At 36.4% G+C, this 27700-nt stretch overlaps 2 protein-coding genes across 16 annotated transcripts in view; one reads left to right on the top strand and one right to left on the bottom strand.

Moving 5' to 3' along the window:
- Positions 1-27700, bottom strand: part of LOC141385840 (membrane-spanning 4-domains subfamily A member 4A-like) — a 142437-nt gene that overhangs the window by 50774 nt on the left and 63963 nt on the right. The gene's annotated exons all lie outside the window — the stretch shown is intronic.
- Positions 1-27700, top strand: part of garnl3 (GTPase activating Rap/RanGAP domain like 3) — a 108896-nt gene that overhangs the window by 17857 nt on the left and 63339 nt on the right. For 5 of the 12 annotated variants that reach the window (XM_005171887.5, XM_009301515.4, XM_009301519.5 and 2 more), the window contains 1 exon segment: positions 17475-17544. In XM_005171887.5, coding sequence (XP_005171944.1) covers positions 17475-17544 — 70 coding nt within the window. 12 annotated transcript variants of the gene reach the window in all.

The following is a 27700-nucleotide window of genomic DNA, read 5'->3' as shown; positions in this document are numbered from 1 at the left end:
GTATTAGATGTAGTTTATTGTACCAGTTAAAACCGCTTAATTTAATAGTTAATTTAATAACTTGACCGAATGGAGCAATAGTGTTTTTGTTGATTGTGCTCTTGTTGATTTTGTATAGCATGATGTCAGTGACGGTGTTTAACATCAAGGCTGATCTATGTGGGAAATGATCGTGCTGTGCTTAAGTCTGTACTTGGCAAGCAAACACACAATATGTTCATGTGATTTTGGGCCCACTCGATCTTTGCTCTCCAAGGTGTGTAAGCGTGCGTGTGTGCATGTGTGTCAGAGAGCCGAGGATCAGTGGTGTGTTATTAGAGGATTTTCTATCAACACGTTTCTAGTTCTCAGGTACACATACAGGAACAAATACTTCAAAAAATAGCACAGGTCGTATTGCAGAATTTCCAGCAACAGCGTTATGTTCATGGAGCTCCATCGACCTACACGTCTTTAAATCTTCTGATGCTCCACAATATGCGTGATGGCATTTACGACTTACGAGGATCCTCTTGATGAGCTTGGGGGATTTATTTATTAATTTGTGTATTGTTTTTCTGTTGTAATGAGGACTGGCAGTTTTACCTTTGCAAGGATTTGAACTTTGTCATTTTGAGGGTTATTTTCCCTGTAACCCCCCTGGAAAAAGCTACTGCGACAGAGACTCACCCATGATCTGCTTTAAGTATCAGGACACCAGTAGGTAAGGTTCTGTTGAGAAATCAAAGATGAAATTGAAATGTAGAATTTATAAAAGCTTGGATTTATTTTAAGCTGGAATTTCAGATTTAGAAAAAACTTTGATTGAGTGCATTGATTTAATATTAATGAGCCTATTAACTATATCTTACTTTAGCTGAACAGATGTCTGTATATCTAATATTTGCTTGTCAAATTCATGTAGTGGAAGCCAAGCAGGTCCTATATCAGTCAATGGCAATGCAAATACTCATTCCTTTTAAATACAAAAACAAATTCAGTTCCACAGAGAGAGATTCTTTTATTTGTTTTTAGGACTGTACATGTATCATGTTTTTAGTTACGAAACAAGAATAAGGGGTCTGAATTTAGCTATACCGTCCCATTAATCTGGTATTATGGAAAGACTTCTGATTAATACTGTTCTTGTCATATTCATAGAAAGCATTTGAACTGAGGCTAGATATTTTTTGGCTTGGGGAAAGGGTCATATTTTACACACAAAAGAAAACTGCCAAGGGTCTTAACAGTAGCACATGATATATTAGGCACAATAGAAATATTGGCTGTAAACTTTGCATTTGAGATGAAATTGCCTTAAGAGCCACAGGGGAAATTGCTATCCTGTGTTGTTACATTAATAAATAAGGAAAATCACTCTTGCTCATGTTGTATTGCATAATTTTATAATAACAAAGTCTGCTACTGTTATTTAAGGTCATATCATTTTTGTGTTGTCACTAATAACTAGAATATTTAGGAACACTCTAATGCAACGGCCATGTGTATTTGTGCTGAAATCTCAGCTTCTGCTATTTTATTCTAACATAGCAAACTCTTTATATAATTATATTATATAATTTATAATTCTGTATAACTATTTAGAATATTATACTATAATAAAAGCTAACAATACCAAAGCTAAAAATAGAATTTATGTAAAGGTGACATATTTTTGGCTTTGTCGTTTTGTGTGAGGCTTCCTCACGATTTCATTTGGGCATTCCAAATGAGATTTTCAGAATCCATACACTGCTCAGCACTGATAGAGGTCAGTGAGGCTAAACAAGAGATCAACTGAGTTCATTCACAGAATGGAATTTCTTGCTGTTGTATCTGCAAAAGTACTCCAGTATGTAAATTGCATTTTTGCGTGTGATATACTTTGCAAGCATTCATGTTATACTAATAATCATCAACAACAACAACAGCAGAATCTTTGCAAAGTCTGGAAACAGATTGCTACCGCTTCATTCTTTAGAAAGATTTTAAGGCCTATTTTCTGAATAGCTAATAGGCTTTGTTTAGGTGTAAATAAGACAGTATGGACAGCCACTGGATGTTAGAACTTTTTGAAACTAAAATCCATTTTTGCAGATTATCATAAATATCTGGAAATGCTGAATTCTGAAAGTAATTTGATTTCTGTGGTACATCTCTAAATACAATCCTCACATAAAACTTCATACATTTTCAAAAGAAAGAAAAAAAATGTCCCCATGGGATTTTTTTCGTTTTATTCAAACCTTTACCAGGAAAACACTGCAGAGAATCAAGACACATAAAAATAATCAATACAAAAACAATTAAATAAATAGCAATCATAAGAATTGTACTGCCAAAACATAACCAGGCAAGTAAAATACGCAATAAAATGGCTAATTATTTCATAACATTATTATTACTATTATTATATCCAACAGTGGGAATACCTCAATCAAACGTGGCCATGAAATCATCACTCACTTAACACCAAATGGGTTAAAAAGTTGGAATTTCACAAGTTTTTGACAAGTATGGTTTATAAATGTGCTGTCTACAAAACAGACAAATTTCCATAACAAATGTTTTTTCAGCAAAATAGAAATAATAATATTACTAATAATAACAACAACAAATAAAAAATAACAGATAATAAACGTAGATGATGAATAGCAACAGATTCAAAAGAAATGAATAATAACAACAATAATAATGACAATAATAACAACAATTTTTTTTTGTTCCATTTGCTGTCTTGTTTCTAGTCCGAATATGAAAAACATTCTGAGACCAAGTAAATGTATTAATTAGTTTTCACTGTCAGAAGAATTAAATTAAGATTTTTTTTTCAAGGAAATTATCTCCCAGTGATGTACTGTAAGTGAAATAATCTTGTTTTCACTTTGAAATGTAAAAAGTTTTAAGTATAAAAAAAAAACATTTTTGCATAAATCATATAAATTCCATATAAATACAGTGATTAAATACAGTTATGTGGCTCCTGGTCAACTATAATTCAGACTGGACATTGCCTATCTTTGTGATGTGACTATTGTGGATGTGCATATTGCGATATCAATGCTGAAATTATATAATTTTCAGCATTTCAATGTTAAAATTTTGATTTACATTTGAAAACTTTTAAAAACGTTACTAATTTTTACATTTATTTTGATAATACATATGTAATTACTGTACACTTAACTAATGTAGAATTATGTACGATTAAGACATATATAATAGGTGGGTAGTAGTGACATATATAATAGGTGGGTGCTCCGGTTTATCCCACAAGTCCAAAGATATGTGGTATAGGTGAATTGGCTATGCTAAATTGTCCGAAGTGTATGTTTGTAAAAGGGAGTATAAGGGTGTTTCCCAGAGATGGGTTGCAGCTGGATGTGCATCCGCTGCATAAAACATGTGCTAGATAAGTTGGTGGTTCATTCCACTGTGGCAAACTCTGATTAATAAAGGGACAAAAAGAAAATGATGAGTGACAGTTCTTTTGTTGTGCTGATAGTTTTAAACGGATGGCATGTGTAAACTGAAAGTGAAATACTGTTTTCAGTATTCCACTGCTTCATTCTTCTTGACCATGCATGCAAAGTACAGCTCTTTAACAATTACAGCATTACAAAGCACAGTCCTGTCTAATGTGCTATTAAGCTAGCAGAGCCAATGTGAGACGAATGCTGCTCTTCTTTTTGCAATCACGAGCAGAATTTTTAAATCTCTGATGTGACTGCCATGCACCTGGCTGTTGTTTATAGTCATTAGCATCAGTATTCTGCATGTGCTGCTGCGGTCAAAAAATGTCATTATGGTATTAACTGTTGTGCAATATTCCTCTGTACCGTGTGTATGTGTGGTAGTGTATGTGATTACTGCACCTGTAATTTGAACCCTTATGTTGACAATGAGGTGCCCAACCGCACATTTCATTTGGTGCTATAATACCCACAAGCCTCAAGACAAAAGAGTTTAGGTTACCAACAGGCACAAAAGCATGTGCGCACAAACCTGAACACAAACCCTTCAGTACACAAACACCACATACTGGCTAAATTATATCTAAAACCCAGTTTGTTTTGTTATTCACCTTCCAGTTAAGTACATCTGACATTTTGTCAGGCATTTTTTTTTCAAATTGCAAAATAATCAAACTAAATTAAACAAATAAATATAAAATGTTCAAAAACAGCAAAAAACAACTATGCACTTCATAAAGGTTTATAACAGTGTCCACTATCCGATTTCCTGAGTGAGTCTTTGTTGTGAACACAATAAACAATAATTTAGGGAATTCACTCACCTATTTAAATGTGTGTCATTCCTAAATGTTTTATAATGAGTAGAGGTAAAACTACACAGTTGTTTGCTTTAAATTAGGATAAGATAAATGCAAAAGAGTGGCGTATACTGTAGATGTAACTGACGAAACAAAAGATACGAATAGATGTATTTCTGTCATTTACATTTCGCAGTTCTTCCTCGTAGCCCTTAAGGGATTCATTTAGTTCACCCAAAAATTTAAATTAGTTCATTAATTACTCACTCCATGTCTTTGCAATTCCCTGATATTTTTGTTTATCTTCAGAACACAAAGCAAGATATTTTAGATGAAATCCGAGAGCTCTCTCCTTTCCACAGACAGCAATGGTCCCAAGCTTTCAGAAATCCAGAAAATGAACCAAAAGCATTGGTTCAACTGAAATCAAATAAAGCTCCAAGAACACCAAAAAACTGTAGAAATTATTTTGTTTGCTAATGTCTCCGCATCAGTTCAGGGCACTTTTACAATAGGTAATACAACACTTGTGTGTCGCAGTTCTGACTGTGATTGCAATATATTGTACTGCCCATAGTCAATGTGCATCCTGACTTAATGTTTAAGGGTGCACTCACACTATGCTATCCAAACCATGTACTGGCCCTTTTTACTTGTTCTTTGACAAGTGTGAGTGCTCCGAATCAGGCCTAGGCGCAGTTCAGTTGGCCGTCTTTGGCCCGGTTGGAAGAGGTGTGCCAGAGCATGGTTCGGTTGGATTTTGGCGCGGTATGCTTGTAGTGTCCAAAGCACACCTAAGCACGAAACTGAAGATGCAACGACACTTTTAAAGGACTGTATCATATGGATTTATTAATCATTCTTACTTTTCATTGAACACAAACTGTCATAGTTTATCAAAGAAGCAAACACCTCGCTGCACGACAGCTGCACCTTCAGCAAACCTCCTAATTCCTGCAACACGAGGAATTATGATTTATACTTAAAAAAAATCTAATAAACTGGTTGCTTTTAAAGCAATTAGTTCATCTTCCTTTAAAAAGAGAGTCATTTCATCAAGCTCATTGCATTTAAATAATTAAGTAAATGAAGTACATGTTCTAACTATATAATAATAAAAGTACAACAAAAAGTTGTAACAAAAAAAGTATAACAAAATAACAGTTCCAAGTTCCTCTCTCACATTCTTTCCGTTTTTCTCACATTCTTTTCTCACATTTCACCTACTGTATGATGAAAATCATCTTTTGTTAGCTGTTTGAACAGAACTGTGTGTAGGTATAGTGTGTCCACAGTCATATTGGGGTGATATAAACACACTAAGTTTTAATAAGGATGTAAATCCCTCCTATTTTGAGACCCACTGCAACTTGACATAGGAGTGCGGTATCTCCGCCCACTGAATTGATTGACAGCTGTGTATTAACATCTCTGTAGTAACAAGTATAATCATATCAACAAGACATATTAACAAGAGTGTGCGCAAAGCAACTGAGATTGAAAGACCTGTTTAGCTCACTGTGATCATCAATCTTCATCAAATGTGAAGTTTAAAACGTTTTTAAAACAGTGCATGTTTGTAACAATTTACAGCAATTTTACCCTCTTAAATGCTGTGTTCACACTGACTGCGGATAAATCAAATTATTTGTACGTAAAAAGATGCATGAACATTTTGAGTTTACTCACTTCATTCGCCCATTAAATCTGCTTCATTTGAATGTCAAATTCACTGAACAATAGACGCAGATTCGCGTGATGGGCAGGGCTTCTGTCTGCCCAGTGACTGTAGCTTCGTTACTAAATGGCTAAAATGGATTTTATTGAGGGAATAGCTGTGTTTATGTGCTTTAGGAAGGCTAAAAAAAGCGTTGATTCATTTGGAGCCATGTCCGAGTCCATTAGATCCTTTCAGAGGTGAACCTAGCTCTACGAGTTCATCAACTCCTCCAGAAAATACACCGGGAGGATGGAGGCTTTAAATGGTGCTTACGAATGAGCCGAGCCCAGTTTAATCAACTTGTTGTTCAACTTGTTGTTGTCGGCTTGAGAATTTCCCCCAGGGACACCAACAACAGGCACTACGTCATAAGCACGCCTGTATGTATGTGAACTTTGTAACAACATTGTGTGTGACTCATTCTCATCGACTCATTAAGTCCACAACAAATACATCAAATAATCATTGGGAAAGTTCTAACTGTAGTATTTCTCACAAACGTTACATGAGCTGTGCTTCATGTCAGTCACTGTGCAGTTTATCTGACGCAAATGAGGCGGAGATTGAGGCACACTCTGACTAGCACGTGGGAACGGTGGGCAGGGAGAACTAGCATTAAAGGCACAGGCAACAAAAACAGATACATATTGTTTTCCTAAAGTTATAATAAAGAAATCTGATGGGTGTTTTGAGCTAAAAAATTTACAGACACATTCTGGAGACACAAAGGACTAATCGTAAATCTTAAAAAAGGTTTTAAATAGGTGCCCTTTAAAGTGTTGTGGAGACGTGTAATGAACAGAACAGGCATGTAGATGTGTTTGAGTGTGTGACATCATCAGACAGTGAGGGTGAGTCGAGAAAGAGAGAGAGATTAAATGAGAAGAAAAGGTTATTGTCTGAACAATGACCTCATTGCGCCCCTCAATTCTGTGCTAGACAGGAGGATTATGGGTAGACCTGGGGGCAGCAAGAAGAAGAATGAAGGTTATGAGATCTTAGGGTCATAAAAAACACTGTCTAGAAACACAAAAATAGAAGAAGAGGATGCTTGTCATTAGTGCTCTGTGTTTTCAATCCATTATGTGAACTCAAAGTGCACAGCATAGAGACAGACGTCAAAACATGCACGCGTTCACATCTCACACATATGCAAACATATATGGCTATTGCTCCGTCTGCCTTTTAAAAGGAAGCCAGTGGAAAAATTATGGTTATCCTCATTTGCATCGACTCACCTCATAAAGCAATGCGTTTGCATACAGAGCTGGTAGAAACACTTATTCCTTTGCCACGATGAAGCAGCTGTAAGTCACAATCACCAGTTGTGACATTATTAAAAATCATGCAAGCCTGAATCTTTCTAATGTAAATGAGCGTCTTAATGAGAAGCTGTCTGGCTCTACAGCACTATGATCTCGGGTAGCGATACACGCTGTTCAACGCACCATCGGCAATGGCTGTGTAAATGCCACAAAAATGATGTTGACAGCAAAACTAACAGACATGGAATGAGGTTTTGCTCATAAAATTATGCTTGGTCAGTATTTCAATGAATGCACTCAATTAATATTTATCTTTCACCCTTTAAATCACTTTGCAAATTAAATTAAATTAAATATTCCAATTAAAATATTTTACAAAGTGTTTTTGTAAGAGAGAGAAAAACTATACTCTGACATATACTCTGTAAAACAGTAAAATTGATTAGTTAACTAGACACAAAAACAATATTTTTTAATTTATTTTTTATTTATTATTTGAATTGAGCTAAAACAACACAATTCTTGAGATCCACAAAAAAATAGTTAAAAGTGTTAAGTTAACATAATCAATAATAATAATAACAATAATATTAATAACAAAAACAGCAATATATTAGCCTTAAACATCAATATTATTATTTTATGTTTTAAAATACACCCTTATAAATAAAGGTTCCATAATGGGGTTTTCACTGAGATTACAACATTTTAGGTTCCTCAAAGAACTTTTAAGAGAATGGTTTCTCAGCATTATGAATATTTAAAAACCCAATATCCTATTTACACCATAAATAATCATTTTTTGTGCAGTTGAAAAGCAATTACTCAAACTACTGTAATTGAGTAGTAATTCACAGAAATTGTAATTTACTAAGTAGTTTTAAAGAGGTGTACTTGTACTTTCCCCTGAGTACATTTTTAGTACTGTATCGGAACTTTTACTCCACTACTTTGCTTCAACCTGTAGTTACTACTTTATTTTTTGTCTATGGGGATTAGAAAAATCAGTCCTGTGATTCCTGTCTAATCAAATAGCCCATATGAGATCATTTGCATCATAATGAACTTTTTGAAGACATTAGCGATTTATAATTGCTGCAAACTGTTTGGAAGTAAATGCATTGACCCAGAGACTGTTTAGATGATGAGAAGATGACAGATGTTTACTCTATGATGACCAAAATGGCCTTAAACACCCAGCAGGCACAAGAAGTCAACATGGCGTCTGATTGACATTGTACCCCAACATCTTGGGGACGTTGCATTTTGTTTGAAAACAACAACAAAAAATCGGGTTGACGTCTGAACCCAACATCAATGTTCAACGTCCAACCTAAATTCAATGTCTAATGATGTTACAGCTTAACATTGTATGGACGTTACCGCTATGATGTCTACCAGATGTTGGATTTTAACTGGCATACCTCACGAATAAATGTCAGTGTTTGAGGTCAATATGATGTTGGTGTAAGATGTTGGCTTGACATTGGGTTTTGGTAACTTTCAAACGCAACCTAAATCAAATCATTGTCATTTGAAGCCGTTATTGGACATCAAAATAACATTGTCCTTAGACGCTGGCTAGATGTTGATTTTTTGGTCAACTGACATCACAACCTAAATCTAAGCTAATATTAACGTTTTATGACGTTGTGTGCCTGCTGGGAAATAACTAAATGCACTACAGAATGTTACGTTTACACACATCCACAAATAATTTACATATAAATGCATCAGCTTTTTATGGCCCGTTTCCACTAAGTGGTACGGTACCGTACGGTTTGGTGCTTTATGGCCGTTTCCACTGTCAAAGGGTACCTAAAAGTGAACCGTACCATACCACTTTGCCACCCTTTGGAAAGGATACCAACAGGCCGAAAGGGTACCCTAAGGCGAAGCTAGACAAGCAGCTGAACGCTAATGGTTTACAGAGATACGTCACTCGCAGAAGCAGGAGAATGAAAACAAAGGAAGTGCCATTTTTAGATGTAATGTCACAGCGGAGACATTACACCGTAATAATCCATATAATAACAAGTCATGGTAGGCCCAAGCTCAAACAAACCTTGCCGTCGTCTTGATGAACAGCCACAAAGCCAAAAAAAACAAAATCTGCTGTTTCCTGTTGTTGTTTTATGAGCTTGTCTTTCTCGCTTGCCCTAGCTGTCTATAATTGAAATAACAAACTTTTTGATTTGGTATTAATAGAGTGTGCATGATCATTGAAGCGCTCTGATATCTGATCCTTTCAAAAAAGAGACAAACGAGAGAGTGAAGCATGAAAAAACGAAGGAGAAACCGAAAAAAATCAGCATCAATCATCACCTTTTGCACTATTATGAACTCGGAATGATTGAATTACTTTCTTATAAGGGGCTACATGGGGGGGTTGTAACGGGGGCACTTTAGATCATTTTGGAAGGGCACTTTCTATCCAAGGCTAAAAAGGCATGTGCACTGCACATGTACACAGGTTGAGCCCTATGTGTGCACATGTAATCAAATCATGTTGGTAGAAAGGTTAGTCATGAACATTTAAACACAAATAATTATATGCATAAAGCAACTGTTTTTTGAGAAGTGTTTCTCATTTGATATGTGAATGAAACGTACGGCTTTACTGTGACATTTCCCCCAGTAAAAATGACATTGTCTGAAACTTTCTGTCATACACCCGCCCATATGCCCACCAAATCCTCATTATAGGATTTATTTGTGTGGGGAAAAAACTCTTTTGGCGGTGAAAAAGCAAGCTTAATAAAGGTGACCCATACCGACCCGTATTATACCGTACTGTACCACACAGTGGAAACGGGCCATTACAGTGTAATACTTGCTACTCTTGAGTACTTTTAAAAAGTCTACTTTTTACTCATACTTAGAGTAATATTTACAATAGATAGTTTTACTCTTCATGCTCTACATTTTTAGGCAAATAATGGTACTTTTACTCAAGTATGATTTTTCAGTAGTCTTTCCACCACTTTTTAAATGTTTTTTAATGGAGCCATTGATTCCAAGAATCCTTATTTTTAAGAGTTATGTGTTGCCTAATAACTGAGGAGAATAGGATTCACAGATCCCAGTATAAACTGTCACATACAATTATTCATTCATTCATTTTCTTTTCGGCTTAGTCTTTTTATTAATCTGTGCTCGCCACAGCGGAATGAACCGCCAACTTATCCAGCATCTATCACATACAAACTAAATGTATTTTTTGTAGTAATTAGATAGGCCTATTTGTATAAAGTGCTTATGTTGGTTTTGTTATTCATTTAGTGTCTATGTTTCTTCATGTGTATATGTGAATGCGACACTGTGCATGCTGAGGTGCTCTTCTTGGCCAGTTGCTGCTCATATCTGCTTTAATATTTTACCATCTTTAATTAAGTTGCGGCGGGTCTAATGCTTTGGTAACGCACACACGCATACAGATGCAGACAGTGAAAATGCGGTTAACAAGCTCCCCCACCTGAATTTTCTCGGTCACGAGCACGGCGCGCGGCCGTGAGGGGACTCCAGTCCACGAGAATCTGCTTCTTGAATGTTCAGTTACGCTCGAGGTGTGTCCTGTGTGTCCACATGAAACTCACCACTGCGTCCATCAGGTGCATAAAGAAAGGGAGCCACTGAAACGCGCTACCTATACACAGACAACGCGATGAAGGGGAACAGTGGCACACGCAGCTGTAGGGACAATGATGGTCACTAATCTATCTCTTTGAAAGAGAAGACTAAGAAAAAAGGCGAGAGACAGAAGAACTTGCACTGCGGGAGAGAATAACATCGCATGGGGCCATGAGCGGTGCAGACCCTGCAGCGAACAAACTGTTGAGTTTCAACCAGCGGTAAAGCATTCACTTTCTATACCTGTTTATGGCTATAGATATCGATGATTACATTGGGATATATCAGATGTTGTTTTGTTGGAGGTTATTTTGTCTGCATGAGCATCAGGGGGTTACAGACTCACAGCATCTCATTTCAACGCGCAACAAGCGGCAGCCTCCCAGAGTGATCAATCAATCAGCATATGAGATGCGGGTATTGAAAACGTGCTTTTGCTAAATTAATATAGGAATTTCAATCTTTCCATTTATAAATATGTGCGTTTGCATATGTATATGATTTAAAATATTGCGGTCTTAATCATAGAAACCCAAAAGCTAATATTCTGTCATCATTTGCAGATCCTCATAGTGTTAACCTTGTAGTCTATTTATTTTCGTGCAGGACATGTTAAGCAGTATGACATTTTCAATACCCTACACATTCACTGTAGGAAAGGATGCAGTAAAAGTCGGCAGTGACTGACTTTTTCATTTTGTTTAATACCTTCTTTTTCTGTGCTCGTCTACAGACTTGAAACAACCCGAGAGCGAGTAAATGATACAATGTGTTTTCAGTGGTGAACTGTCGCTTTAAGAACCAGCTGCGCTCTTATTTCCCTTCAGCTCCGCAGTAATGTGTGTGTGCGTTCCTCAAGTCCGCAAGTCTTTGCATCTCAAGTGTTCAGCTTAAATTCAGTTGAGAAAGAGGAAACCTCTCGTGCCTGATCTTACGTATGGCGTATAGGATGCAATGCTGAGAAACAATGTTTCAGACTTTCCCAATATGCGGTAGTGGGATATACTAGTACGGAAAATCAGTAAATTATTCACGCGAGCGCCTCCCGGTAGAGTAGACGTCCATGCGCCGCTGTACAGCCACTGCTGATGGTTTGACAAACTGATGGTTTGTCTGATTAAAATATGAATGAAAGGATGGATAAACCAAATGTGGTTTGGTGACGGTTTAAGTTGCATTTGTCATAGTAAAATGGGTCCGCAAGCAGGTGGTTTTCCTGAAGACCGCAGCGAATCTGCGGTAATTTGAGGTGCGTGTTGAGGTGCGAGTCACTCTGCAATTGTTTACATGACAGCATAATGAAGCTGTCCATTGAGTGCAGGACCTGTTGACGAGTTCCAGCTAATGTAGTGTATCACACTGACACATCTTTCGCTTTATGGAACAGATCCACACACACACATCCATTGGCACAGCATGACAGATCATGTGTCATCACAACAATACAACACATAGGCCTCTTTGAACTCTTCTTGACCTATGGCATTTGGCAAAATATACCACTGCCATTCATATAGACTTATATTTCAGCTAGACAGTTATTTAGTTATAGCCACAAATCTCTGGAAAAAAATGCTTCAAGTTCTGTATATAGTTTATCTCCAACGTGTTCAGCTTTCAATTAAATTAAGTGATTTTCTCTTTCCTTCCTTCCTTGCAATATCTAAAGTGTTTTTATTTTATCATATTTTCAAAGTCAAGTACTTTGAACTCTTGCTGCAGTCATAGTCGGCTTAATTATATGAATCTGTTTTAACAATGCGATTGCTTTTTCTTTCTACAGCATGTGTTGTGGCGCATAATGAGAAAGTCGAAGTTCGAGGGCCGGTGATGTTGTTGTTAACGATTGCGGTGTCAGATGCTTGTTTGCCAGATTGTCTGTGGCATCATCCCTTGTAACCTTTTTTATGGTCATGTGGGAAGACATCAGAGGTGCTCGGTCTGGAACATTTCTGAGGCACTGTGCTCTGCATCATTGGAAACATGATATATCATGCCAGATCATTATCACTAAATTATTATCGCAGATGCATAACAGGAGTGATTACTGTGAACAAACTTGACCGTATTTGGTTTCGCGGTAGCACCAGAGGGTAATGGCCACGCTAATTATGTCATGCTGTTGCTGTCATCATTATCATAATCACAAATACAGTCATCCGCTGGAGCACGACCACTATCGTCATCATCATTATGGGATTTGTTTGTGTGGGGAAAAAATCTGACATCCTTTAGATTATTCTCTTTTTTATCAACACAGCCATTCAGATGTGAGCAACAATCAAAGGTTTGTCTTAAGATATGAATGAAACAATTAGCCATTCTGAGTATTAAGATGTCTTCATTGTTTTCTCCTTTGGGGTGTTTACTAAATCTTTCTGTCAAACCCTCAGCCACAGTAAATCATCTAACGAGGAGCCATTCTGTTCTTTCCACGTCTTCCATGTCAAACATTTTGCCTTTACGTTCTTCAAGTCATAAAATGTGTTTCTAAGAAGTGACTGTAATTCATCAGTAGGTCATTTTGACAGGATTATGAGGTCATTTCTGATATCAACGTTGTATCTCATTTAAGATTTTTATTTTCTCTTGTTTCAATTAACCATACCCTCCCTTCCCCCACTATGAACTATTACGTGCAGCAGTGAATAGGAAATGAGGCATCTATGTTTAAAAGTCTGCTAAAGCTACATAAATAATCAAAGAATGCATGTGCAGTCTCGTGATCAGAAGTATATTGCTCATAACCATTCCCACATGGGATCTGCACATGCAGAACTCAGATTTGAAAAAAGTAAATACTTTGGGTTATTCTATATATATTTTAGCTAACAATACAAGAGTCATTTAACAGATGTACCATATTAAATGAACTAAAATGCGTTTAGAAGTCTACAGATTTTCTTTTAACTCCATATACACGTGCACGCTATGCACAGAATCTCTTCTGCTGTCTTTAAAGACATTCTTAGCTGCATTCTGCACTAATGGAAATGTAATCATAGTCCTCACACAGAGGAAATGTGTTTGCTCACATGCACCATTTACATGCACTTGAAGTCAAATGTCTATAATAAATGTTAGCGTTCAGCATATAAATTGTTTAAGCCTTAGTCGGAGGAAATATTGCTTTCGATAGAGCAAATGTTTTGAAAAAGAAAATAATTTGAGGAGCACTAAATCTTGACTGGCTAAAATCACAAGTAAAAATAGCAGCATTATTAAAGCTGGTGTTAGTATATACTGTGTAGACTTTTTTATGTTGAAATACTTTCTCATATAGCAGTTAATATACACTGACATCCAAAAGTAAGCCAGTCGTAGGCTGATGCACCTGAAAAGTAAACACTGTGACTCAATGGTGTAATCAAAACTTGACTTTTTTTATATAAACATCGCAAGCTGACATAACACGGGCTACACTTGTGATATGAGTTTGTGGGCAGAACTATACATTTGTTTGGCCAATGGCAGACAGGGACAGGGCTGAAAAAGTAACTACGGCTGCTTTCCATAAAAGTTTTCACTTGGAAGTGCCTTTTGAAGGTGATCTTATAGTATGTGACATGCAGTTCTGATCAGACCTTGTACTCAGATTTGTACTCATCCATCCCCCTTTAAGTATGCATAATATTAATTCTACTATATTTCTAGTTGTTGATTTTTTTAAGAAAAAAAAAACATTCAATTCAACTAATAAAGTTGTTTGTACTTATCATACAACAGTAGATACAATTTCTTACTTGCAATAATAGTCGAAATTATCCAGCTGTAACTGATGAAAGTTATGCATTTACTTTTGCTGGAAAACAAGAATATAATAATTATCTGTTGCCATATAAATACACCTGCGTTTCTTAAAAATAACTTAAAAGTAAAGGTTCTTCATTGGCATAAGTGGCTTTAAGAAGAACCTTTAAAGGGGTGGTCCACTACGATGTCATATTTTAAATTTTAGTTCATGTGTAAGATGTGTGAACATCATCTGTGACAACATCTCTGAATGTAATACGCTCAAAGTTCAATGCAAAGGTAGACATTGACTTTTACAGAGCTAGCTTAGTAAAGCCAGCGAACGAAATTTAGGGACTAAAAAAAAATACATCTAGGCTAGTAAGATCACAAACCCTTTAGGTTACACGCATACATCCGACCCCCGTAGCTTTTTATGATTTTTTTGCGATTAAAATAACAAGTTAATAAAAAAGTTTGCGAATAAAAATGTATATATAAATGTAAAAACTATATATTAGGTTGCCTACCATGTTATGTGTGCAATCTGAAACAATGACAATGACACAAATCATAAAAATAAAGTTTCTTTATTTTGATCAATTGTATAGACAAGATGTAAAACAGATCTAAAACGGTAGGGATTAAGCCAAAGGAAGGTTGTACTATTCTTATTTTTATCCACGATCTTACTTTTTCTCACATTTCACTCCCCGGAGCATCTGACATGGCCACACATAGGACATGCGTTAGGGCTTCCCCTACCGTAATACACCTAAAACACATTTTCTCTTGTTAACTGCTGGGAAAGAGATAAACTGAATAATTTATCAACTTGACACACTTGACACACACCATAATACCAGCCAAACATGTAAAGCACAAAGACCCTTCAATTCGGTCACATCCAGTGGCATCTCATCTTCAACTGTCTGTTGCACTGCTCCGTTTGCTTGGGCACAAAACACCCAATTCGCGTCACAAGATGTCCATCATCTTTGCTATGACTACACATGTAAATCACTTGCGCTTCATCTGTGTCTCCTTACTGCTTACTGCTTAAGTTGAAAACTCCCCTGCCCCCATTTCATGTAATGTAGAGATTGTGAGGGCGCAGATGAAACGTCATTTGTCAAGAAACACTCAAATGTATCATCATGTGTTCTGCGTATGCAACATCTATAGATCATGTAAAACAATTAATTGCAAACTGAAATAAATATAATTTGATTATGTGGTTTGGAATTATGAGATAATTGACATTTTTGTGATTATTTTGCATTTAAATTAAGAATTTAGCAAAAATGTGCGACTTTTTGTTAATTTTGCATTGGATTCAGCAATTACGGAATTGCGAAAAAACTAAGGGGTCTAATTCACCACGTGCATACAGTATACCCTGCGCAGCAAAGGGATGTGGCCAGTGGCTCTGTAATGTTATAGCAGCGAAAGCTAAAATGCCGTCCAAATGCTGCTATTTCCACAGAGCTTGATCCGTTTCTGTATTTGGGGCTTCCAAAGGACATGACACAAAGACAGAAGTAATTACAATATATTTTTATTATGTTACAGAGAATTATAAAAAAAATAGCTTTAGAATTTGACAAAGGAGAGCTTCCTGAATCTCTCCCAGTTCAGTGCTGGATTTAGCTAAACCTCCTCAAAGGAGGAGCTGCTCCAACCATAATAGAAGAAGCTGTGGATTGTGAGCCACAACCTGTAAGTATTTTCATTTGTTAATATTGATTTATTAAGTCCATAGTGTCTAGCATTAACGGTATGTTGTAGCAAGGATGTAAACAACAGGAAATGCTATTTGTTACTGCTAACAAATTTAGCTACAGACTCGTATTTATCCATCAAATCACTGTAAACACCCAGTCTTCAGCAGCGTTGCATTGTCTCGGCTACTCTGACTGAAATTTGAGTCAGTTTCATGTTAGCTGAGTAGCAGTATAAGTAGGATATATGAAAAAAAATAATGTGATTTATTTGTTTATTTTTTATTTTTTCAAATGAAGCATGAGCACACATTGCTTTGCATCCCATGAACACAAGCAAGCTTTAAAATACACTCTGGACCACCTCTTTAAAATTCTTGAAATATTTTAATTCCACTTTTTTTTTTGGTAGATTTAGATTTGTAATTATTTATTTTCAATTAAAAAGGACTTCTCACTAAAAAGGTCTTTGGGGAAAATATTCTCTATGGCATCACTGTGAAAAAAAACCTTATTGGTTCTTCCTGGCATCTTTATTATAAGAGTGCTTTTAAAGCTTATGGTTCTTGAGTTGTCGGCCATTTTATTGTTTTCAACTAGTTCGGACTATTTTGCAAACCTTCCTAAAAACTGCCAGTACTTAGCTATTTTGTTAAACTACTAGCAGCAAAAATTTCACGCCTTCAGTGCCTGCATGGTCTTCCTGTGAAGTGATTTCACTAAGTGCAAATCTCAGAGGTTTTGGGAAGATGTGTGATGTTGTCAGCTGAGTCACTGAGCATGTGGTTCTCTCTAATAATCTGAAACTACTTCACTTAGAAAGTGTCAGACTGTGACATTACGTGGCCGTGAACAGAAGTGGGCGGGGCTTCAACATTTTATAATGCAGGTTTCTAGTCATGACATTGCAAATGTTAGTACTCTTTGCATTATCACAAGTTGAAATGAATCAGATAGCAGAACATTACCCATTAGGAAATAAGCCTTTTAAAACATTTCAGCTTATCCTTGCCAAACAATGAATAGACTGACATGGCTTAATGTCAAATCAAGTAAATTCTTTCTATATTGCTTTATATCAGAGATGTCTGAAACAGGGCATGTGGTTAAAACTGTATGAATCATTGTGAATGATCATCTGCTCTGTTTTTCAGCTCAGCGTCAGAGGATCTCGGATGCAGGAGAGGAGAATTCAGCCGGAAACACTATGGATCAGTTGAACTGGTGAGGATTGTCATATTTTAGCTGCTCTGTATATTTTGATGTGTTCCGACGCCTCCTCATTCTCCATTTCTCGTCTATTTCTCTCCACCTTTGTGCTTTTGTGATAGGAGTCGTTTGTGGCTGTTTGATTTGATGTCAGCATTTGGTTCAGTCTGTTATATCAAATTGAATTGTAATGAAAGTGCCCTCGAGATGAAGCTCACTTAAATATTGTCTTATTTTAGCAAGAGCTTAATTAAATACACACAAGCAAAGCATCGTTCAAATGATTCACAAGGTTGTGCCTGGTCAAACATGCATGTTGGTTTGAGTGGGTGAGGGTGTGTTTCTTTCAGCGTTGTCTGTCTCTCCCAGATAGTTGTTGCATGGAGGAAGTGGCTTAATACCACACTAGATGCTACTTCCTATGTGAAAGGCGCAGAAGGTTTGTGGGCAGAACAAAATGGGTGACCTTGTGACAGATAGAACCATGTCATAAAACCACATGCATTATCATACACGACAGATGGAGAATATAAATGTGTGCATGACTGCATGTGTGTGCATGAAATTAACAAAAGAAGAAGGACATTTGCTGCTGTACAGTATGTGTCTTTGTGCATATACTGGCATCTAGATATTTGAAAGCTATATAAAGAATTTTTCTTTATTACAATTATACTTTGTTGTTTTGAAAGTTTAAATGAATGAATATCAGAATGTCTTTAATTTTAAATATATATACACACTCATTTTAGAATTCCTGGTACATTTGAGGTATTTTGCATTCATTTTACTTAAACCAGGAATGATACATAACAAATGTATGCTTCACAGTAAAATGAATTCTTTATTAATGTGTAATAATGCAAAATGCTTAACTGTGGTAGGGACATTTGATGCTACTAATTGTTGTTTAACTTATTGAGAATAAAAGAGTTGACTATAACAGTGTATATTTTCCAACTTTTTGTGCTTTAGCTCAAGATGCTAAGCTTAAATCAGATACTGCATGGCGTATCAACAACAGAATTGTATGCACACTCACTGGCCACTTTATTAGGTACACCTTCAGGCTGGTTTATACTTCTGTGTTGAGCGATCGATGTGACCCACGGCGCCTGCCTTGCGCATAGCTCTGCATTTAGACTTCTGCGTGCTGTTTGTGTTGCTCTACAATAACACACCCGAAACCCTAGCTGGCAGGAAGTTATGTTATGTTTTTGTGTTGAGTTTCTTTTTCTTTTATACTTGTCGCAGAAGTATAAATCAGCCTTTACTAGTGCTGGGTTGTACCCACTTTTGCCTTCAGAATGGCCTTTATCCTTCGTGGCATAATTTCAACAAGGTACTGGAAATATTCCTCAGAGATTTTAGTCAATATTGACATGGTAGCATCACGCGGTTGCTGCAGATTTGTCGGCTGCACATTCATGATGCAAATCACCACCACATCCCAAAGGTGCTCTATTGGATTGAGATCTGGTGACTGTGGAGGCCATTTGAGTGCAGTGAACTCATTGTCATGTTCAAGAAACAAGTCTGAGATGATTTGAGCTGCCTGACATGGCGCGTTATCCTGCTGGAAGTAGCCATTAGTAAATGGGTACACTGTGGTCATTAAGTGATGGACATGGTCAACAACAATACTCAGGTGGATTGTGGGAAGACACGATGGTCAAGTGGTACTAATGGGCCCAAAGTGTGCCAAGAAAATATCCCCCACACCATTACACCACCACCAGCCTGAACTGTTAATATAAGGAAGGATGTATCCATGATTTCACATTGTTGATGCCAAATTCTGACCCTACCATCTGAATGTCGCAGCAGAAATGGAGACTCATCAGACCAGGCAACGTTTTTACAATCTTCTATTGTCCAATTTTGGTGAGCCTGTGTAATTTGTAGTCTCAGTTTTCTGTTCTTAGCTGACAGGAGTGGCACTTAGTGTGGTCTTCTGCTGCTGTATCTCATCCACCTCAATGTCGGAGGTGTTGTGCGCTCAGAGATGCTCTTCTGCATTCCTCGGTTGTAACGAGTGCTTATTTGAGTTACTGTTGCCTGTATATCAACTCGAACCAATCTGGTCATTTTCCTCTGACCTCTGGCATTAACAAGGTATTTGTGCCCACAGAACTGCAGCTCACTGGATATTTTTTTTTTCTGACCATTCTCTGTAAACCCTAGAGATGGCTGTGCGTGAAAATCCAAGTAGATCAGCAATCTGAAATACCCAAACCAGCCCGTCTGACACCAACAAAAAAAGCCACGTTTATTCATTCATTCATTTTCTTTTCAGTTTAGTCCCTTTATTAATCTGGGGTTGCCAAAGCAGAATGAAACGCAAACTTATTTAGCGTATAATTTATGCAGTGGATGCCCTTTCTAGCTGCAACCGATCACTAAGAAACATCCACACACACTCAATCACACAAATACACTATGGACAGTTAAGCCTACCCAATTCACCTTATACATAGAAAAAGATGTCTATATACTGTGAATATGTGATTCTGATTCAGCACTCAAATATTTCTACATAATAACCATTTTCCAAGGCAACATAGTATCTCTACTTTGTCATTGTGTTCTGTTTCTCCACACTTTCTACAAGGCAACAAAACAGAAACTGTTCTCTCAAATCAATAGTTCATGTCCATGTGGTGGTGTTTTTTCGCAACGAATCTACATAATTATTCAGAAAGTCATTATTGCAAAAATAAACATGTTGAGGTGGCTCCTGTATACCCCAAGCTGTCTTTTCACATAATAATGTAATATAAACTCAAATCAATATTTCATAGTCATCCGTTTATCTATTAAGTAGCTGTGTAATATGTTTCACATCAGTGTCCTCTTCTCTCTGTTGGAGTTCATTTTGTAGTAATGACAATTTCATTGCACATTACCTCTTTCCTACATCCTCTGTAAATGTAAAATAACATTTTCATTAAAAAAATAACGTTCAACACACTTTTGTTTTGTGATGTTCTCATTTTTCATATTATTTATTCTTACATTTGTTTGTTTTCCTTTGCTTTACCACACTCATTAGGGATGTCCCGATCAGGTTTTTTGCCCTTGAGTCAGAGTCATTTGATTTCGACCTATACCAAAACCCTATTCGATACTTAATATATAAAAACAAACAGATCCAGGGTGTTATTTTTCTTATTTCTTATTTATTTTACCTTATTTTAAGATTCAACAATTCTGTCAAGTAATAAATCAAATACATTTTTCACTTTTGGACTTTAGTGCAACAGTAGGTATAAAAATAAATCTAATATAAAAACAAATAGCACCTCAACTTAAAATACCCAGCAGACAATCCCAAGTTTACATATCTCACAGTTTTCTATGGCAATATTGTAATCATTGACTTTATAATAGCCTCCAGCCTACAGACATACTCGTGTTTTCCTCTTTAAGCTACTTCCGTGTTCTACTTTGCCGGCATTTAACCAATAGTGTCTGCAAAAAAGTGTTGTCATGCCGCAAGCTTTGCTGTTTCTGTGTGAAGTCAAGAATGAGGTATAAATCTGTGCCACTGCAGAACTATAGATGTGTTAAAAAATATTGAGAATATATACACATCCTACCTTATACCTGATCAGGAGGTAACATCTGATTTAGATCGAGTCTGAAGCCGCGTGATTGGCTTGATTTCCGATCACGTGATCAGATCTGGACATCCCTGACACTTACCATGCTCTTTTGAACAGATTTATAAAAAATTAATAATGCTTTAATTTTTTCTTTAATGATTTCTGTGAATAAGGGGGCAGTTCACCAAAAAAATACCACATCATTTACTCTCCTTCATATGTTTCTAAATTTTTATGATATTTTCTTCTGTTGAACACAAAAGAAGATATTTCGAAGAATGCTGGGATTCATAATAGGAAAAATAATTGTTATGGAATTCAATGGGTCCCAGCAACCAGCATTTTTCAAAATACCTTCTTTTGTGTTCAACAGAAGATAGAATCTCAAATAGGACTTGAATAAGTGAAGAATGAGTAAATGGTGAGGGTATTTTCATTTTTGGGTGAACCATCTCTTTAATTATGTTCATTTTTCCTGAATGTATGGATGAGTTCACACTTGGCAAGTTTGTATTGATAAAAATGAATTTGATTGCTCTGTTGGTGCATTTGATAAGTACTGTATGAAGATGATTTTTATAAATATTTTCTGCTCCAAACAAATGGCTAAAACAGGTCTTTGTCTGCTTTCAAGCAATCCTGATGAACTGTGGTTCACTTGAAATATGAACTCTGCATAGAATATAAAAGCTAGACTAAATTTCAAGTGTAAACACACCCAAAATGATCAATCACTGTAAGTTGCATATGTGTTTCGCGTTCAAAATTGCAAACATGATGGGAGGTATGCTAGTATTGACTGCCTTATTGACTCTAAATGGCAATGTGCATGGTTAGAAGGACACCTTTTATGACTGGCTGCAACCTGAGAACCAAATAAATAAGACATGTAAATGCACTAGATGTTTTAGAAGTAGTTTCCACATGCATGGCCGAGCTATATCTTTGACTCTGTCTATATAAGTGCATTAGCTCTGGGGATCCTCTTATAGGTGATTTTATGACCTCTAAGTGCAAAGTGTGTAAGTGCTGAAGAATGTAATGCGTGTGTCTATGTGAGGTTTTTGAGTTAAAAGCTTCCCAAGTGCTCCATCCTCTCATTACTGAGTGGTGGCCTAATGTAAACATTACTGTTGGCTAAACGCTATTATATGCCGATCAACCATTTTAGAGGTGGCTAGACATGCTCTAGATACTGACTCCACAACCTATAATCATAGCAAACTCACCGAGACATAAGATGTGATCACATATTCACAGCTGATGCAATATTCTTGCTGGAAATCAGAATAAGTGATTTATTTTCCATTGTTGACATGCTGAGTGAAATATGATTGTGTATAGTATGAAGAATGTCTGAATAAAATACATTAGGCATGTTAAATTTGAATCCACTACTACTACCAATACATATTTAGATGCAGGGTATGTGATGTTAAAAGTTGACTACTTCAGATATTTAATGAGATATCAAGAAGATATTATTAATCAAGGGCCTAATCATATTTTAATTGCTTTGTTTGTTTCTAGACATGGTGTTTATATGTCAATATTTGTGCACATCAGAAGTGGGTAGAGTATTCGAAATATAAAAAGATACTTAAGTAAAAAAGTATCTGACAAAAAGTCACTCAAGTACATACATACTGTATATATAGACACACAGTTGAAGTCAAATTTATTCGCCCTCCCATGAATTTCTTTAATTTTTTCTTCTTCAAATATTTCCCAAATGATGTTAAACTGGGTAGGTTTTTTTATTTTTTTTTCTTCAGTTTTCCTATAATTTTTATTTATTTATTTCACTTGTTTTTCATTGGCTAAGTAAAAGCAGTTTTTAATGTTTTTAAAACCTTAACCTTTTTACTGATTGTCTACAGAACAAACCATCAGTAATGGTTTGCCTAATTAACTTGTTGAATTAACCTGGTTAAGCCTTTAAATGTCACTTTAAGCTGAATGAAAAATATCTAGTAAAATATTATTTACTGTCATCATGGCAAAGATAAAAGAAATTAATTAATAGATATTATGTAATTAAAACTACAGAAATATACAAATGGCCTAATAATTCTGGCTTAAAAGTGACCTGATCTAATAAACTCACTGCACAGACAGCGCATGACCGTCATACTTGGAACCGCAGATGGCCATGACGTGACTGCTATATAAACTCGCATGTCTTTTTCAACTTCAGCCATCATTGCAACATTGGTGTGCATGCTCTAATCAAAAGCGGGAGATGCGTCTCTAAAGAAAAACTCTCGTGACACAACCTCTTCAAAATGATATTTGCAAACAAGTCATATGAAACCTATTTATTATCTATTTACAGTAATTGTGGACTGCCGCCAAATGTAGCGAAGTGAGAGTAATGATTTTCGCTATTTTACATGAGTAAAAGTACACATTTTTAAATGTACTCAAAAAGTACACAATACAATTTTACTCAAGTAAATGTAATTCATTACTACTCTATGCCCCAGTATAGTGACAGGGACACTATACTGTCAGTGAGCACCATGTTTTGGATACGAGGCTAAACTAAAGCCCGGTGTAATCCCAGCGTCCTGGCCAAAAACCCTCCATTAGCCCATAATGGTCTCCCAATCATCCCCATCCACTAAATTGACTCAATCACCATCTCTCCTCTCCACCTCCTACTGGTGTGTTGCGAGCACACTGACACCAAAGTCCTGTGGCTGTATAGTCACATCATCCAAGTGGATGCTGCACACTGGTGGTGGTGTGTAGAGACACCCTCACATTATTGTAAAGTGGTTTGGGTGTATGTTAATACACAATAAATGCTATACACATACAATACATCTTTATTTAATTTCATTTTTTTTCTATTCTAATATTTCAACAATAAGATATTTGCATATCAATTTCATTTATTTAAACCATCTCTAAGAAATCTAGTTTTCATCCCTGATTTGACAAACAGGTAAATTCAGTAGTTAAATCTTGTTTTCCCAGTTGAGATTATTAGCCAAAAAGTAAAACTTGGCTACTTTAATTGTGCGGAACTTGAGAGATTTATTCATGCATTAATATCATGTATTGGTATAGATATTGGCCAATCCTATATTTAATGGTCTACAAATGGTCGAAAATTCTGCCACTAGGCTTCTTACTGTCACCTGTAAGTTGGAACACAATACCCTGATCCTGTGCTCCCTAAACTGGTTGCCGATATGTTTTAGAATAGAGTTTAAAATTTTACTGTATGTTTTTAAGGTATTAATGGTCAGGCACCAACTTATCTTTCTAACCTTATTACTGTTCAAATTTAAGGCAGATGTTAAAGGAACCAGAAAATGTTAATAGTCCCCAAATCCAAACTAAAGAAAAAAAAGATACTGTAGTAGTTCCCAAAATATGGAATAGTCTACCTATGTCTATTAGAACAATCTCTAATAAATCGATGTTTAAAGGAAAACTCAGACCACATCTCTAAGAAAAAGCTTTTAAATTGGGAGGAACTTGATCTTATTGTGCCAATCTTTGTTTCTGCTGTATGCATTCGATGATTTGTGCAATGTTGGTTGTGCTGCTTTAGCTGCTGTTGATCATTTTTGATCATATTTAGGTGTGTACAGCACACAGCTCAACAACTGTTGTTTTATAAATAAAGTAAAAGTGATATCTACAATATGAAACATTGGTTGGCATGGAGGTTTGTCTATAGTAGTTGCAGCCCTACTTCCAGCAACCAACATTTCTTCTGTTCACTGAAAGAAGATATGCTGTGCCTCCAGGCAAAAATGCAGCCAATCAGGAGTGTGCAAACTTCTTAGTTGAAACTCACACATGCTCTATTATATACATAAACACAAGGCATAAAACGTTTTTTGTTAAACCTGACAAGAGACGGTGACGTTAGAAAATTTACCAGGCAATTTGAAAGCCAGACAATCAAATTAGCATACTCTCATTTTAACACACATTTCCATTACCCTCATCCTCAAACAGGGCTCTTGACTCTAGACTCATTCTGGTTGCACAATTAAGCTGCTTGGGGCATTCATATTAATGATCCCGTCTGCAATGCAAGTCCGATTGGCCTGATTTTCACCGGGATTTTACAATCATAGGATTTCCATGACAATGAAAAAAACAATGGTGTTTAAGGCTCATGGTATCATTTCCTTACACTGAAATCTAAATGATTCAGCTATGCCTACAGTAGGTATATTCAGATTTACATTCTATGACATCTTTAAGTTTAGGGTTGGTGTTGTACATAAAATGATTGTGGCTGTCAATCATATGGCTACAACAATAACAGTACATCATGCACAATGCATGAGATAAAGACACTACTATTCCCTATAATTTATAGACAATAAATTCCCTGTTTGATGCCAGTGGCTTCTTATTGAAAGCATTGTGCATCCCTGTACATTAAAAAATACAATAAAAGTGGAACTAAAAGATTTAATTTTTGACAAAGTCTCCATATCGTTATATTATAGTTAAGAATGATGTTCATATGCTGTACATAGAGGAGTATGATTGTGTGCATTTCATACAGGGTGGCAAAATGTTATATGTCACTATATAGAGAATGGTGCTCTTGAACACGAAAGATGGGAGAAAAAAATAGTGGAGGTACCTCTTTTACATCCAGTCATGATTTGTTATGAAAAGAAGCAGGAAATGAAGTGTTTATCACAAGAGCAGATGAAAATGATATGTCATCATCACAGCAGCATCACTGAAGTCTATGACAAGATTCGGCAGTTCTTACTCAGCATAACATATAAAAGCGGATCACATGAAAGATGAAGAGAACAGAGCTGACCCTCTGTGCCCAACACCACGCTGCCTGAAGATGTGTTGCTGAAACCTTTATAATCCTAACAAAGCTTGAGGAACAGAAATATGTAGTAACACTGAACAATGATTCATCTTTCCGCTCTTCAACCTTTTCTCCACTCTCTAATGCTTCAAATGTGCTTAGTGTCTCAAATTCTCTTTCTCTGTCCCTTTGCAATATATTTCTTTGCATGCATAGCTGATTTCAATAGTATTTCAATAGACATTAATACAATTTAAACAGAGAGATCAAAGCAGGTTTTTTATTTTGATGACACCTGTTGGAGGAGATAAAAGAAGTAAATTAATTATTATTCTACACAGGGCTAAGTCGAAAAGAAAACAAATGAAAAAAAAATAAAAATAAAAAATAAAAGAAAAGAAAACAAATGAATGACAGGACTGTCATGATATGCAGTTTTTCCAATACACAATGTTCTGAGCAAACAGAATTTACGATAATAAATTACTGCAATTACTATAGAAATCTCGAAAATAAGTAAATAAGACCCCCTTTTTCCTTCAGAACTGCCTTAATCCTTCGTGGCGTAGATTCAACAAGGCACTGAAAATATTCTTCAGTGTTTTTGGTCCATATTGACATGATAGCATCTCGCAGTTTCCGCAGATTTGTCGGCTGCACATCCATGTTGTGAATCTCCCATTCCATCACATCCCAAAGGTGCTTGAACTATCTATAGCCGTGGTCAACAACAATACTCAGGTTGGCTGTGGTGTTGACACGATGCTCAATTGGTTACTAATAGGCCCAAAGTGTGCCAAGAAAGCCTCAGGAGTGGCACCCAGTGTGGTCTTCTGCTGCTGTAGCTCATCTGCCTCAAGGTTGGACTCAGGGCTCAGAGATGTTTTTCTGCATACCTCGGTTGAAACGAGTGGTTATTTGAGTTACTGTTGCCTTTCTATCAGCTTGAACCAGTCTGGCCATTCTCCCATGACCTCTGGCATCAACTAGGCATTTGTGCCCACAGAACTGTCGCTCACTAGATATTTTCTATTTTTCGGACCATTCTCTGTAAAGTCTAGAGATGGTTGTGTCTGACAATCCCAGTAGATCAGCAGTTTCTAAAATACTCAGACCAACCCGTCTGACACCAACAACCATGCCACATTCAAAGTCTCTTAAATCACCATTCTTTCCTATATTCATGTTCAGTTTGAACTGCAGCAGATCGTCTTGACCATGTTTACAAGTATAAATGCATTGAGTTGCTGCCATGTGATTGGCTGATTAGAAATTTGCGTTAACAAGCAATTGGACAGGTGTACCAATAAAGTCAGTAGCCAGAGAGTGTATGTCATTGTGTTCTTTACTTTTTTGGGTGAGTGAATTTCTCAGGAACTAGTAAACTCTTAAAAATTAAGGATCTCAATTGACAATGATGCTTCTAGTCATTCTACAAATTGTATCTACACATTTTATCATTCAAAACATCTCTGTCTAGATTATATTTCATAACCATACTGTATGTCTACATAAAACATTTCCTGCAACGTTACTACAAAGTTTCCATTGTGGGCATCCAGGGTGGGCTCCTGTGTCATGGATGATTGAAGCCTATATTAATTCAACCCTTCATGATGGCGCTGACTCTGAATTAATCACACTACTCCTAAAAATCACTACTTCCATTGTATAGCAATGCATTTCTTTGCTGCTATCAGAGCCACTTTAATTAAATGTAACTTTTTTCCTTTGATCGAGCTGAAGAACTGATTCATCC

The sequence above is a fragment of the Danio rerio genome, chromosome 5 (genome assembly GCF_049306965.1).
Source record: "Danio rerio strain Tuebingen ecotype United States chromosome 5, GRCz12tu, whole genome shotgun sequence".
In the NCBI taxonomy this organism is placed as follows: domain Eukaryota; kingdom Metazoa; phylum Chordata; class Actinopteri; order Cypriniformes; family Danionidae; genus Danio; species Danio rerio.
The sequence above is the reverse complement of the archived record's forward strand: the minus strand, read 5'-3'. Positions and strand labels throughout refer to the sequence as shown.